General features: G+C 36.5%; 2 protein-coding genes and 1 pseudogene across 3 annotated transcripts; 2 read left to right on the forward strand and 1 right to left on the reverse strand.

The window, feature by feature from the left end:
- The first annotated feature begins 1,258 nt into the window (after positions 1-1,258).
- Positions 1,259-2,661, forward strand: LOC126610768 (ribulose bisphosphate carboxylase small subunit, chloroplastic). The gene is made up of 3 exons (XM_050278898.1): positions 1,259-1,502; positions 1,923-2,057; positions 2,182-2,661. Exons 1-3 carry the CDS (start codon positions 1,329-1,331, stop codon positions 2,410-2,412), a joined length of 540 nt encoding a protein of 179 aa, XP_050134855.1. The 5' UTR covers positions 1,259-1,328; the 3' UTR covers positions 2,413-2,661.
- A 2,930-nt stretch (positions 2,662-5,591) lies between these two features.
- On the reverse strand, positions 5,592-7,527 carry LOC126611440 (uncharacterized; annotated as a pseudogene).
- A 2,222-nt stretch (positions 7,528-9,749) lies between these two features.
- Positions 9,750-14,688, forward strand: LOC126612617 (caffeoylshikimate esterase-like). 2 transcript variants are annotated; one of them, XM_050281078.1, is made up of 8 exons: positions 9,751-10,132; positions 10,758-10,787; positions 11,301-11,427; positions 11,519-11,665; positions 12,664-12,794; positions 12,889-13,026; positions 13,156-13,254; positions 14,196-14,688. In XM_050281078.1, exons 1-8 carry the CDS (start codon positions 9,986-9,988, stop codon positions 14,421-14,423), a joined length of 1,047 nt encoding a protein of 348 aa, XP_050137035.1. In that variant the 5' UTR covers positions 9,751-9,985; the 3' UTR covers positions 14,424-14,688. The 2 variants fall into 2 exon arrangements, with proteins under 2 accessions (XP_050137036.1, XP_050137035.1); XM_050281079.1 differs by lacking the exon at positions 10,758-10,787 and having other exon boundaries at positions 9,750-10,132.
- Positions 14,689-16,669: the final 1,981 nt, after the last annotated feature.

The raw sequence follows: 16,669 nt of genomic DNA on the forward strand, positions 1-16,669 counted from the left end.
TCAATTGTTTCCTAAATGGGCAAGACAACAATGACGGTGATAAATCATTTTTCTCTCATCACATGTCTCTTTAATTTTATGTTTGTGGGAAATTCGTTTCGCACAATAATGACGGTGATAAATCATTTTTGTCTAAAAAAACAACAAAATACAACAGTTTAAGACCACAACTTTGTTAAAGAATGCCATTCCACATTGGAAACTTAATAGGATAAATTTTAATGGTTATGCTCCTTATTGCAAAGAGACATTTTGTGATAAAATTCAACACTTGTTGGACGATTAGGTGGTTAAGTTGGGATAGTTAGTGTGGTAGTCAATAGCTGGCTTGACTCTAAAATGTTGACATGGTATCAAAGCGGGTTCCCTCCAAATTGACTGCTTACGTGAACAAGATCCTAAACTAGCGAACAATCTTCTGCTACTTGAGAAAAAAAGAGAGGAGGTTCTCAAAGTAGAATTGGTTGCACACATGATGGGGAGTGTTGAAAAATCTCACATTGGATAAATGATACTAAATGTGGTTTCACTTGAGACATTTTGTAATAAAATTCAAAATCTGTTAAGTTATGCAAGTGGTTAAATTGAGACAATATCAATATAATTAATAATGAACTGTTGACCTGACATTTTAAATCTTGACAAACTTTACATAACACCTTCCAAAGTAAAGAATTACATACATAATCAATTTCTTCATTGACACCCTAATAAACATTTGCGTAACCATTATTAGAAATCATGAGGTTATGATCAAAGACCTTAGCTAGCCTAAACTACTATGGTTATAATACGACCTAAAAAACACAACTTGTTTGTTCCATTGCCGAAGAAACACTTGAGCGAAAGGCCGTCTGCTCTGCTGTAACAAGTGAAAATTTACCTACGTCTGCATGTAAATATTTCGAAAGGAGGAAGGGGGTCCAGAAATAAAGACAAGACACTAGGATGATGAGGGGGCATGGGGCGAAACCGACCGCAGGGAAGAGACTGACCAAAACAAGAGGCCAACCACCATCACACATTCACCTTCTCCCTTGGATTAGATAAGATAATGGATCTCCTTCCACGTGGCAAGGTCATAGTGGTGCCTAGTGATAAGGCTAACTTTCAAATTGTTCCTCTGCTTCATGTGGTCTATATGCTGTAATGTCATCAGGTACATCATCCAACGGTCTGTGTTTGCTGGTAAAATGTTCATGGGATCAGGACCGTAGGATAGGACAAGGGTAGTCAGAGCACTATATATAGGAAGGCAGAATAGGAGCTGCGTATCTCAACCAAAAGAAGTAAAGCACTCAAAGAAGAGAAAGCAGAGAGAGAGAGCAATGGCTTCCTCCATGATTTCCTCCGGTACCGTGGCTACAGTTTCCGCCCCCGCTCAAGCCAGAATGGTTGCTCCATTCACCGGCCTCAAGTCCTCCTCAGCTTTCCCTGTCACCAGAAAAAGCAATGACATTACCTCTATTGCAAGCAATGGAGGAAGAGTGCAATGCATGCAGGTAAGAATTAATCGATACTAATAAATTACTAATCCCTTAAAAATATATTAATACATTTAATTAAATTGAAAAACTACTAATCAAATACATTTTCATAATTAATTAGTACAAAGTTCTATTGTTTCGCTTTCGCTCCTAAAAAATTAGTTAGTACAGAGTTACTACATCATCTATCAACCTATAAATAAATTATTATTAGGAGTTTGATAATTTAACATAAAAATATCTTTGCAAATATATATGCATATATACTTTCGGGTCAGATTCTTTGCAAATTATTTTTTATATCTAAGGTACTTATATGTATTATTTTGTATAATTAGGCCGAAATAATACATATATCTCGTCTTGTTTTTTGGCAAAACAAAAGGTACTTACCGAAGTACAAATTCAGTTTATCAATTATTTTGATGAATACAGGTGTGGCCTCCACTTGGACTGAAGAAGTTCGAGACCCTCTCTTACCTTCCTCCCCTTTCTACCGAGTCCTTGGCCAAGGAAGTTGACTACCTCCTCCGCAAAAACTGGGTTCCCTGCTTGGAATTTGAGTTGGAGGTTAATAATTTCGAACCTTGTATATATATATATATTAGTTTGTTAAATTAATGATTTGACGTGGTAACGTACTTAATCGTTTGCTAACTTAATTCTCTTGTAAAAAATTGTGATAAACATATAGCATGGATTCGTGTACCGTGAGAACCACAGATCCCCAGGATACTATGATGGAAGGTACTGGACAATGTGGAAGCTGCCCATGTTCGGATGCACCGACTCTTCCCAGGTGTTGAAAGAGCTGGAAGAGGCCAAGAAGGCCTACCCCCAATCCTTCATCCGTATCATCGGATTCGACAATGTCCGTCAAGTGCAGTGCATCAGTTTCATCGCTTACAAGCCTCCAGGCGTCTAAGTTGTTCTACAATTTTCATAAATAATGTTGTTGTTGTATGTACCATTGTGGCTCTTAGCCAAGGGTCCCGGTGGTCTGTTTAAGTTTGTATTTGATTAGGGCTTTCAAGACCTCTGTCTATTTGTTTCTTTAATTCTCTGTCCCTTTTTCGAGGCACTCTCGTTTGTTTTCGAATTTGGTGTTTTATCGGATTCAAGATGGTGTTGATTGAGAAATTCATGATTCAATGAGATCCGTATTTTATTTTTATTTGGACGAGTAATGTATTATATTTACTGATTATATTATTTATTATATCTTCCACATACCATTGTGTATATAAATCTCTTTATTTAAGAAGATTGTTCAACAATGTAATTCATAAATAATATACAATTTTTTTTATTGTTTTACTATTAGCATTTTCTTTGACTCTTATTATTTTACTATTTCTAATTACAAATTCAAACCTTCTTTACACACATCACAAACTTTTAACCTCTGTTTTTGAGATTTAGAAAAATGATCACTCGAGCATTCGAGATTATTGTGAAATGCTTGAATCCCACTCGATCGAGGACCTTAGGGTAGTGTAACCAAACTCATTAAGTGGTTAAAACCCTAAAATTTGAAGAAAGAAAATAGGCTGCAAGACACATGATAGAAATTTGGTTGCTTTTCAAAATTTTCCACCGAGATTGATTTAATCACTTGAATAATTTACTTCATAATTCAATGTGCCAATCGGCTTTTTTATGTTAATTAAATTCGTTTAAACATAATTAAATGTTATGCAACGCAGTTATTCCTTCAATTTGTCTTTCTTTCTTCTAATTTTTCAACTCGTTGGGAAATTAATTAGGTTGTAAAATATTCCCTTTGTAGGTTGTAGATAGCTTAATTAATAGCCACAAATCATCTACAAAGCATGTTATCAAGAGCCACAATTCCTTTTTGCATATTTCATAATTGAGCGGCCGATTTTGTTGTATCATCCACCATTGATAGCTACACGTATGGACATGCATTTGTTCAGATAAACAAACGGATAAGCTGCTCTTTTCAAAGTTGCCGCAGTCAAAAACTTCATGCATTCATATTCCTGCAGTTAATTGCTCAAGGCTGAAGCACTTTTGGGTCGCTGTTTGGGTGCTTTTGTAGTGTTACTCAAGTCCACAAGCAAAGAAATTATGCTACTGATTAGTTAGTGAGGCTAGCTTTCAACAGTTTTTTGGTTTCTCTCTCAAACATACCAATTAGAGGACGCCGTGTGCACCATCATGGGCAACATCATACTCAACCCTACCAGTATAAAAGGACATGGCCTTTCCACCATGAGAGGTAACCGTTCCTCCGCTAAGAAACACTAAACTCTTGATTTTTCATTCATCTTTAAGTCTAACTTTAAGTATCGAAAAGCCACTTCGTAATGGCCTTATGGTATCCTTCACTTGTAAATGAGAGATGACAATATTAGCGAGTGATGTGTATTTAAACTAACCTAAATAATAGATTAATTCAAACTAATTATCTCGCAACTACATGAATCAATTGTAATAGAAATATGTAAATACGATATCGAATCCACCTGGGTTGAATTAACTATTGAATCCTATCACTGTTTATTAACTAAATGAAATAAAGATTGGATTTGTTTCGAAGAAGAATAAAAATTAAACAATGATTAAACAAAAGTATGATTGAAACCAAAGAAAAAAAACACTAAGTTGGTTCCACTACTAGCTGTCATACCCTAGTATCCAATTGTCAGCTCATGAATTGTCAAATTAACAAAAACTTCCATGCGATTAACAAAAAGAACTGTCGTGCATGAGTCTATGGTTAAGTACACATGCCAATAATTTCCCAAAGAGATGTGAATTTTAATGGGATCAGGCTTAAATTCAACTATTCCTACCATCTATATATCCATAGTCCAACATACACAAACAAGCAGAAATTCAATTACGCATAGTGAAAAACAAATTAAATACTTATCAACTTGGTCATGTCATTTTCAAGGAAGCCACACAAACTAAGGTATTTCATCAAGCATACAAAAAGAGAGACAATAAAGACAAATACGATAGAAGTAAGAGGAGAAGGTTGTAGTTTAATTTGCTTAGTCATTTAAAAGATTCAATACAATACAAAACCAACTATACACGAAGTTTTTAAAGTTGTTAGAATCAAAAGCAATCGATGATCCCATGCTAGCTCACCAGTGGCCTTAGTTTTAGCTAAGAGTCATGATGATTCTAGAAATTCCCACCGCTTGGAATCGAGCTGGAAAATGTAATTCGTAGTTTATCTTTGTGTGAAGTTGAAAAGCCCTTCTTTGTAAGTTGAAAACAACTCACATAGGCGCACCAGCTGTTGGTCCAAATAAATAGAAATCACACCAATTGGTCTTCAACCCAAAAATAAAATAATAATTAATTAAATAGATAAAGCCAACGTGAATAGGAAGACTAAAACATAATGAACGTGTTAAGACCTTGTCAAATTCAACTTTTTACCAACACACGTCTTTATACTTGTAAATTACAAAAGTATGGTAATTTAGCTCCAAATAATTTGAATGAACCACTAGCAAATATAAATAATAGGGTAACAAATGTCATAGCTACGTGTCTATCAGCGAGTTCACAACTAATTTATTCATCTACCTTTATGGTGTAAATATATAGGAACTGGATCAAACACTTATTGAAAATGAAAACGGCTCTTCTGCTTAGAAATAAAATGTTCTTGTAAATTCTTACTCCCATTGGACCATTTGTATCTATATGCATTAGAATTCCAATTCATAGAGATCTCAGTTCGAAATATAAAAATAAGATCGATACATGGGCAAGACCAAGACATCGTAACTGACAAATAACCAGAACCCATTTATCTCCAAAAATATGACGAAAACACATTTACAGATGAATACACCAATCTATATCACCGATAAGTTTTTATACACTCTTCCTGGTGATTACCAGAAAAATCAAGACCCATCTTAATATTACAACAGAGCAAAAGGCTTTAAACATATACAAGCCCTTTCTCCAGAACACAAGGCTTGACAGTTTGACACTCTCTCGTGATGTTCCATCACGATACTTGTAGATATTAGCAACTTAGATGATCATCGACGACAACAAACGCTATATACAGTACTAGTAGATCTCAATTTCTCCAAAAAATTGTCAAAATTCGCTCTTCTTGATAAGTCCGCTGTACTTGTGAGCTATGGTGGCTTTAGCTTTCCTTCTTATATGTACACTTACTTTGATGAAGTTTAGGCAAATGCTGGGATGCGGGAGTTTTGGCGATCCCTATTGAGACAATCAAATCCCTCTACTCTAACTGCAGCAGGTTTAAGCCCATACTTCACTCTCACACAACCTGCTTTGCGTGGCGACGATAAAGTTGATGGAGATGGAACAGGCAATGCCGAAACAGGAGTGGTCTTCTCATCTCCAAATCGAGCATCTTGAATTAATGGGTTAGCAGCCCTACTGGGAGGAGAAACGCAAAAATATGGGGGCGATAAGGCAACCTCGGTAGATGATTGCTCCAACCCATAACCCTCCTGTAGATGCCAACATGTTAGCCAATTGTAATATCATAACATCAAGTACAAAACAATAACATCACCATGGTTGTAGTCATTTCGGAAAAAAATATTATACAGAAATACTGTTTGTGCAACAGATATCTACACAATTTACCATACAAGAAAAAGCAAAACGCTCAAGATCAAATAGCTTGCAGCTCCAAATTTGATGCATCACTTAAACGTATATGTGCATGAACTGAATCCATATCATCATTGGAAATAACAAGTTTACCTTCCTGAGAATAAGGTCCAGAAGTTCTGCCCCAGCCTTTGAGTCGCATAACTCGGGTTGATGACTGCTAATTTGCAAAGATGAGAAAATACATGTTATCATCACCTATAAATAAAGCATAATAACCAACGTAAGGTGGAAGGGACAACACTGGAGAAGTAAAAGTACCTCATCTGCCATCTCAAGGGCATAATGGGGTTGTTAGACAAAATCCCGACTCGCCTGGGCTTGGGGCAAACCACAGGCTCCTTGGTGTCAGACATCAAGGCAGGACCTCTGATGCCTTCACAGCCCACGAAAGAGGCGTTCTGCTGCTGAACATTGAAATGGTTCATTTTCGAAACCGTTCCTGTTCCACAAAAGAACGCCTGTCCATAAACACACAGCACCACCAAAGAAAAACACGAATCAGAACAACTTTCCCATCAATCTTCCAGATCCAAGGAAAACCTTAAAATTGTTCATCTTACACACTGAACCTCATTTTAATTGGAAAACAAAAGTTTCCCAAATTATTAATCAAAGTCACACGCACACATATGTTCTGTAGAAACGAGCTAAAAATTTGATTAAGTTTACTAAATCAGAAACAAACACAGAACAAAATCAATCCCAGAAACTTTATCCCCCCTCTAAATTGTTTGATCGATCATTCTCTACTTTCTTGGACTTTCTAGGCAACCAAACAGGAAGATAGAAAATTTCACATCTAATATATCACACCTCCGCGAAAACGGAGATTTCCTCAGTTACATACACCAATTCGAGAACAAAACACCCCAAAAGGCCGTAACTGCTCACATAAAAAAAAACCCAAGCTGAGACGGTTTCGATTTCCTCGGAATCGCCCAAAATCGCATCAGAATCAGGGGTTTAAAATTGGTTTTGCGAATAGTAAATACAGCTCAACCCGATTTTGCAAAACAATATTCGACCACAAAATTCTTCAGTCTTCCACAAATTACAAAAGATATAATTCAGAAAAAAAAAAAAATCAAATCCAACCAACATTTGGGTCGGATCAGTTTGTGGGTTATTGACTAAAATTAGGGAAATAATAACGGCTAAAAATTAAAAGCTCCAGATCTGAAACAACCACTAGGCCAGCTACTATCGGAGTTTGTAGAGAGAGAGATACCTGGCGGGAATCCTCCGGAGAAAGAAGGCGAGGGGGGGAGGGGCAGTGGCGGAAGGAAGGAGGGTGGGTGGTGGTGAGGGGATCTGGGATTCATTTTATAGTGGTGAAGTAACAGTGGTGGCGAAGGTGAAACGACATCATTTCATCCACGTGATTTGTTTCTTGACTTTGTTTTATCTGAATCCGCGTGAATTTGTTTCCTCTTTTATCTTTAAATTGTCTACCAGATCACAGCTACGAATCCGCGTGCATTTGTTTCCCGATGCAAACGACGATTTGTTTCTGTTTACAAAGAAAAGCATAATTTATTAAGAAAAAATTGATCGAAAATTTTAAGTTTTAACGATAAGAATAAAATAAAAGATAAATGAATAGTATCAGGATTGACTTTTTAATGTAAAAATATGATTTTTCGTTAAAATAAATAGTACCATGAGCTTTTCGTTAAAATTCTCATTTATTTTTACCCTAAATAGATTATTAGACATGTGGTAATAGAGTAGTCATAAAACTGAGCCGCCTCTACCGTCATTTTCTCAATTTCAGTAACCTCCTTCACCTTGTCAGACAAATGAAGCCTCGATAATATCTACATTAAAAGGGTGAGAGAGTGGTTAAGCTTCACAATAACTTAACAATAATGTAGTTCAAATTATCTTTTGGTGATAATTAAATCTAAGACTTCTCACTAACAAATGAAAAAGAATATCAGTAGACATTGGTACTAGGAGACTATATTTCAAGGTTTAGATGGCAAAAACTTTTTTTTTAACAACCGATATCGTCTACACTAGAGGAATAGAGGAGTGGGCTAAATCTCACAATAGGTTAAAAATAATATGGTTCAAATTCGTCTTTAACGAGAATCAAATCTAAAACCTCTCACTTACAAGTGAAGAGAAATACCCCTAGATCGTAATACTAACTAACACGTATCAAAGTTTGATACAAGCATTTGTATCCAATCTTTAGTTAACGGTAAAAATTTAGTTGGAAGTCATGATGGCATATCACATACAGTACAATGACATATATAAAATTTGGTACACATAACATTATATTATTATTACATAAAGCTATATATAATGATGATTTATTACTTTCATGCAAGTTGCTCTTCTACACAAAAAAAATATACTCAAAACACGAGCCATCATACCACATGATACAAGTTGATGGTCACTTAAAAAAACTTTTGTCCACTTATATTATAATACATAATTTATCAGCTTGTGTTCCAAATATGTGATAGAAGTTCTCATTCCACATACTAAACCAGTTGGTTGTTAGTTTTGTACTTGACCCACGATGACTATCTTAAAAGCAATAAACTAAAACGATCTCCTTGACTTATAAGGATTTGAAAATGATATCGTTGTCGTTCAACACTTGAACTTTCAACCCAAAGTTGCGTGCGTGCCAAAACCTTCCCACTAATAAATCGACCAATTTCCTTTTTTTTTTCTTTTTATTGCGTGTCATAATATAATTGTGATAAGTTTTATTTTTTATTTTTTAATAACCGATATTATTTTTATTAAGAGAGGAGGTGGACTTAGCCTCATGATGAATTAACAATAATATGGTTCAAACTCGTCTTTAACGAAAATCGAACCTAAGACCTCTCACTCACGTATGAAGAAGAATATCGATAAGCTTTTTAACTCGAGTGTTAATACATGGTGTATCAAATTGTGTTTCAAATCCATTAAAACGTTTATCTCTAATTAGATCGCATCTCCAACACTGCATTCAACACTTGCTCTTTAAATTAATTAATAAACAAAAATATTCTACTCTTATCACACTTTCCTTACTACTTTTATATCATTGTGAGACTCATATATGTTGATGAACTTTATCTTTATTAGGAAGCTGATGCAAACATGGTTGAAAAATATAGTAAGTGTATATTACTTTTAAGAGTAATGTCAGAGGAGATTCTCTCAAAAGTGTGACATTTTATGGACTCCTCATGTTTTTGCCACAATGTTTTGCAATAATGACACGAGAATTGACATTAAATTATGAGGTAACATAGAGTCCACATCGAGTCTCACTTTAAGAAAGCCTGTTTAACATTTCTCTCCTTTTTTTTTTTTTTGAACAAACGCTATTATTTATACTAGGGGTGGGCTTAGCCTCATAATGGACTAACAATAATGTGGTTTGAATTTTTCTTTAACGAGAATCACTAAAACCTATCACTTACAAATGAAGGTGAATATCATTGGATTGTAGTACCAAGTGGCGTTTACTTTTAATTATTTTAATTTTTCTATGGTCAATATTCCCATTTGCTTTTAGCCAAAAAAAAAAAAATTAATTCCTATTTGCTTCCTCCTTTCCGGGCCCTTCATTTACTTGGAGTAATTATTAATCATTACTTTTGAACAGAATCCCAGATGGCGTTGAAACTCGGCTAGCCATACAGTCGCCACCCTTTCCTCCCTTCCCGGAACAATTGAGCTTCCTTCCTTCCTGCTCCAATTCATATCTCATTTGGTTGCTCTCGTTTCCAACTCTTACAAGAAACTCCAACGTTTCAGAGCTGAGGGCGGTCAGCTTTTGTTTCCGAATTACAAAGAGGAGGAAGAGCACGGAGGCAGCAGCAATGGCGCCCAAGAAGCGGCAGCTGCCAGGCGTCGACGAGAAACTGCAGAAGCTTCTGGATGCAAACATGGATGAAGCTCCCGCCAGAAGGCGGGCTCGTGAGGCCTTCAAGGAAATTCAGCTTGGGATTGACCATATTCTATTCAAGGTATTTTGTTTCTTTAATCCATTCGGCTGTTTTGCTTTGTCTGTTTATTTATGGTATTCATAAACTGAACTTTTTATTTTATTATTTTTTGTGGGGCTGTTTTAGTTAGATTGAGTTGTTGCGTAGCCAAGTTCGCTAGTGCAGCGTGATTGCCCTGCACGCAACGTCGAATCCCGCGTAGTTTAGATTAGTTTAGAATATGGCTCAAAAAATTCGTGCAAGTTGTGATTTGAGAGAGTGTAATTAGGTTTTGTGGTGGGTTGATGATGATTTACACTGAAACTTTTAAATAGGTCAATGACAGTAAGTGGTTGGGATGAATGGATGAACTATTTTTCGACGTAAATTTGTTTTCTTTACATTGACATAATTACTGCTGCTCAAAAAATTTGTCCCTGAGTTTGATTTTTAGTTCAGTCTTGCAGTACACACGGCAGCACGAACCGATACTGAAACTTGCTATTTATACTATTTTGCTTTGGTTTTTTTGGTCATGTTTCTTAAATGGTATTTCGAGTTCAGGATGTTATGTAATTGTTAGGGTGACATTGCAGACATTTTGTAATACATGCTTGGAAGATTTTCTTAGTGATGTTTATTGTTTTACTTTTTGGTTAATTTGCAGACACCGACCGATGGATTGAAAATGGAGGAGGTAATAACTCTTTTATGAGGGTAATCAACTTGCATTTTTATTTCATTCGTTCATATGTAAACTAGGAGTAGCCGAAATTGAAGGAAATATGAGAGAAAATCGGTTACGGTGGATTGGACATGTGCAAAGAAGGCCTACTGATGCTTCGGTTAGAAGATGCGACTACGGGACAGAGGTTAGGGCCGAAGGGGTAGAGGAAGACCTAAGAAACTTTGGAAGAGACTCTAAGAAAAGACTTAGAGTACTTGGATCTAACGGAGGACATGACACAAAACCGAGCGCAATAGCGTTCTAGGATTCATATAGTCGACCCCACTTAGTGGAAAAAGGCTTTGTTGTTGTTGTTGTATATGTCATTTCAAGTTTCCCCGCTTTCCTATAATTAAGTTTAAGCGATCATGTATAATGCTAGGATACGTTATTCAAATGCATTGGGCCTCCCTCTTTAGATTTCCGAAGTTTCTGCTCTCTACTTTTCGTATGAAGATGATCACATCATATTCTATTGTGTAGTCATATGAGGTGAACTCCAGGGGATTGAAAATATTCTGCAAGAGTTGGCTTCCAGCGACATCTCGTCCCAAAGCAATAGTGTGTTACTGTCATGGCTACGGGGATACTTGCACTTTTTTCTTTGAAGGCATGTAACCTGTGATCAGAGTATTTGCTGACCAAATTTCTGTGTTTAACATGCTTCTTTGTGGAACCTAATCATTTCATGATATCTGCAGGAATTGCGAGGAAGTTGGCATCAAATGGTTACGGAGTTTTTGCAATGGATTACCCTGGCTTTGGTCTCTCAGAAGGTCTACATGGCCATATTCCCAGCTTTGACAGACTTGTAGATGATGTCATTGAGCATTACTCAAAAGTCAAAGGTGTGCTGAATAAGTTATTAACTTTCTTGTTTGAACTTTCTAAGGTGAGAAATTGTTGTACCATATTGGTCCTTCAAACCTGCACCGCGTTTGGAACTGAGAAGCATGAACCTGAAAATCTGATTGTCAGATGAACTCTAATGGTGTGTTTGGACGAGAGATTTCCAAGTACAAAGGGATTAGGATACATTAGTAAGAAATGCACTAGAAAACGTTAGATAGAGGGATTGAAACTGCAGTACATGGGCATTACAAAGCCACTACACAAAGGATTTTGAAACGACTCGTTTCAAGTAGTCAATTATAAATGCCTCGTGCACTGCGTCTAGCATTTCAATCTATCTAATATTTCGCAGTGCATTTCTTTCTAATCTAGCATAAATCCCTTGGTAGTTGGTATTTGTAGCCTGTACGCATCTTGTCAACCTCACCACGCTGCCTTGACCAATATTCGGGATAGTATTGTGATCATTTACTAGTATAAAAAGGCACAGTTGCAGAGAATTTGACAGGAGAGCATCTATAATAAAAAATGCTCCCCTTCGCAGAGATGTTGGGAGTAGAGAGGGCAAGGGAAAATTTCTCAACTACTTTATTTGACTATTAACGGTTGATAACAAATGCAATGAGGGCAAATTTTGTGTCAAGTTAACTTAACATACGAAAAATCAATTTGCTCTCTCATGCCCTCATCCAGCCCACAAGAATAGCAGTGATGTGAAAAAAACGAATTCAGGGAAAAAAATTTCTTCTGAATTACTGTAGCTCTGCTCAGCTACTTATTCTTTTGTACTTTGCATCTGAAATAGGGAATTGAACTCCTTGGCTGGTGACAGATCCTTTGCTTTATTTCCCATCCGACAATCAAGTGATAGAGACTGAAGGATCTGTACACAATTTATTATGCTGTATATAATGTCTGGTCTGTCTATTCAAACAAGAAATATACAAAATAGCATCTTCATTTCAATATATACATTCTTTGGTTTGGACCGCAGAGCAGCCTGAGTTACGTGGGCTCCCGACCTTTCTCTTTGGACAGTCCTTGGGTGGAGCTGTAGCTCTGAAGGCTCACCTAAAACAACCTAGTGCATGGAATGGCGCAATACTAGTTGCACCGATGTGCAAGGTAAGTGTTAGCATTAGGAGCAATGTTTTCCATTGGTTTTTACCTTCTTTTACTAAATGGTGGACATTCTCCATTTTATTTTTTGTTTTTGTAGATTTCGGAGGACATGGTTCCACCATGGATACTAACACAAATCCTGATTGGTGTGGCTAAGTTCCTTCCAAAGAAAAAATTGGTTCCGCAAAAGAATCTGGCTGAGGCAGCATTTAAAGACCTGAAGAAAAGAGAAATGGTTAGTCTTTTCTTTGATGAATAATTTCAAGCAGTAAAAAATTAAAAATATGGAAGGTCTGAATCATCTGATGTTCATAAGATGGGTGGTAAACTGTGGCTGACAAGTTGTTCATTATCCTGAATGCAGACAGCCTACAATGTTATTTCCTACAAGGATAAACCACGCCTGCAGACTGCTTTAGAAATGCTCCGAACTACTGAAGAGATAGAACGCCGATTGGAAGAAGTATGCTAATCCATGACTCCTCTTTTATTACAGTTAATTTCTAAATCAACTGAATCACCATTTTAATATTCTTTGATTGCATCAAGTTCTATCCAGTATATTCAGTGTGAACCTTTTCCCTTAATAAGTAACGCCTATTGCTGCATATTCCTAATCTCTTCTTTGTTCTTTGAGGCCGTTAACAGTTCAGGCGTCTACATAACTAGGTGGTAATTCTTATTAAGCGGAATCCTCGGATGTTTGGTTGGATCTGAATTTGAAATAACTTCAACTCAGTACAGTTTGACTGGATTACAAATTCAAAGAAGAAATAAAAAACGACTTTAATATTTTCATATACAACCTACAGCTCTTGTAGATCGTGATTTGTGATACGAAGTAGCACAAGACAAATACACCACATTTCCATGGACCATTGGTGATGTGTTTTCGTAGAAACCATTCTTCTGTATCCAGCTTGACATAACCCTATTTGGTTCAGCTTTGGCTTAGTGAAATTTCCGGTTGGGCTTCATTTCTTTTAGACCAATGAAAATCGATGGTATTGCACTCAGAACAGACCTGAGTCTTGCTTGTAGACCCCTATTTAACTCTAGAACCAAGACGTACTACTACTTAGGACCTTCACAGCCAGTAAATCTATGCTATTATCTTTCTGTCAACAAAGCCCTATACATCTTTATGAAATTTCCGGTAGATTCAATATATGTTAGTGAAACGCAAAACTGTATGAAAGTTGGTAGTTTCTTATCATTTCAGGATGGTGCTGGGGACTGGACAACGGTGTTAGTTGACTGTCTTTTCAACAAATACACAAATTTATTTGAAATTTCAGATATTATGTTTTACCCGAAAAGTTCAGTTGATTTCAGTATAATTTAGCAGCAGTAGCACATAGAATTCTAACTTTATTGGGTCACTTATATTAAATCTCATTCCAGGTCTCTCTTCCATTATTAATCCTGCATGGAGAGGCTGATATTGTAACTGATCCATCTGTAAGTAAGGCCCTGTATGAGAAAGCAAGCAGTTCCGACAAGAAGCTCATCCTTTACATGGATGCATGGCATTCCCTTCTGGAGGGTGAGTCAGATGCAATGATAAATCGAGTTTTTAGCGACATCCTTTCATGGCTTAGTGAGCACAGTGAAAAATTAACAGGCAGCTAACTTCTCCGTGCGCATTTGTGAGCACCCGCATTCATGTTCTTGACGTGTGTTTCAGAAAAGGGGTAGGGGGGGGGGGGGGAAGAAAAAGGAGCACTGGATTCGTCTATTGTGAATATGCAGACTCTTTGGTGAATAACATTGGATTATTGTATTATTTATGGCACACTGCAAACTCTATTCCTCCATTTTCATACGAGAGGCTGGAGCTTTTGAAATTTGCTTTCCTCTTGCTTGGTGAATGAAATTCTCACTTTTTTTTCTAGAAGTTGCGTAGCACTGAAGCCACATCCGCCTATAAGATTATGGTTAGTTTAATTGCTGGTTGATTTAATTAAAACTGGAATTTCATTTTATCAGAACCTGTTCAATATGGTTTGTATTTTATGGTAGCTTTGAGGAACGAAAGACCTGTTCAATTTATGAATTGTCATTTTTCTTCCTTTCTTTGGTCCACTCAGAAAGGTAAAAACAAACGCAGTACAAGCGGGCTGCAGGGAATGCTAACTTTCTTAGCCAGGAATGAGTTGCATACCAATTTACCAAATGGTGAGTCACACGATGGTGGTCAGGAGAGGCTGAATGCCTCTGAGTCACGATGATGGCTAAGGGGAAGGCTTGTGGCTAGGGGCAAGCTGTTGAATCACACGTTCTGAGTTTGATTCTTATTGCTGGTAAATCATACGATAATGCCCAAAAAAGACTGAAATACCTATGTGAATTTTTTTAACACCTGAAAGAATGGACTGCAGTCCCAAAACCACAAACTATCCACAAACTAGTCCTATAAATAAATAAAAAGTATTCATAATATTTTGCTTTTTATATTAGCACCCCACAAAATTTTGAATGCACCTCACATTAAAATTTAATATTAAATTACTTATTTACCCTACTAAGCAATGGTAATTTTGACCTTATTAGGTTTATAAAAAAAAAATTCTAAATACACCCCAAATCACTTTTAACATATTATTTATCTTCTTTAACTATCAAAATCTCTCCGACCCTCCATTGTTGAACAAAACCCTAATCAATGAAACTACAAACATGTTGATTGAGAAAAATTATTTTTGACGAATAAAACATGAAATCGATGTTTCGGAAGCTTCACATGAGGTAAGAGTTCATATTCTTTATTGTTTTAGTGATTTTGACGACATCGATAATTATTTAATCTTGTTTTTGCTGCGTTATTCAAGCTTCTATGTTCATATTCATCTTTTAGGGGTCACAGGGGATTACATAAAGAATTAAACACCTAAAATTACCACCAAATATTAAAAACAGACAACATGAGTTTTAATGGTGGAATTGAGAACAACCCACATATGCTTTAAATCTTAGGCGACATTTTTTGTCAAAATTCCAGTCGGCATTTTTTGTCCAAATTAAAAGCTTTATAAGATTTGAGAATGTGGGGTGTATAAAAAATATGGGGTGCATGTAGAAAATATAAGGTGTATATTGAAAATGTGAGGTGTGAGGGTATTATGGGGAAGCACGTGGGGTGTATTAAGATAATTTTCCATTGAAAAAGCAAATATGAGGTGTATTAAATATGTGAAGTTTATTCAACAATTTGTAGATTATTAATATAATAAGCCCTTAATTTTTCTCTTTGACGGTTAATTATTAGTTTGGGATATGGTTGCAGTCTCGTTCAAGATGAAAGGTAGGACTAGTTTGGTATTGCTGTGCTTTGAAAAAAAACTACTTCTGTTATGATGTGAGAATAAGCTCATTTTTTGCTACTTCACGTTCTTCTTTTACCCAAAACTATGAAAATAATTAATTTTTAACACCTTTAGACCAACTCCAAACCTGGGCTAAAAGCCAAATTACCCCCTCCAAACACTCTCCAACCCATGTTAAAATTTTGAGCTAAATGCCAAATGTTATTTCTGGGCCAAATACCCCCCCCCCAGCTTTCTTCCCTTGCGCGATTGGACTCGCTGGCCTTTGGGCCACTCTCGGCCCGTTCACACTCCAACGCGCCCCACGCGGAGCGCCTGCGTTTCGTTCCCGACAGCGTGGGACCTAGCATCAGGGCCATGTCGGCCACTTGCCCGAGCCCAACGGCTCTTTTCCGCATCTGACGACCATTGTTTAAGGATCGTTGGTTGATCCAACGGTCTAGATTCAAATTTCATTTTTAAAAAATATGTTATTTTAAAATACATTGAATCCAACGGTTGAGATTGAATATACTCAAATCTAACAGTAAAAAAAAAAGATCTAACGGCCCA

This window comes from Malus sylvestris, chromosome 17, assembly GCF_916048215.2.
Source record: "Malus sylvestris chromosome 17, drMalSylv7.2, whole genome shotgun sequence".
Lineage (NCBI taxonomy): Eukaryota > Viridiplantae > Streptophyta > Magnoliopsida > Rosales > Rosaceae > Malus > Malus sylvestris.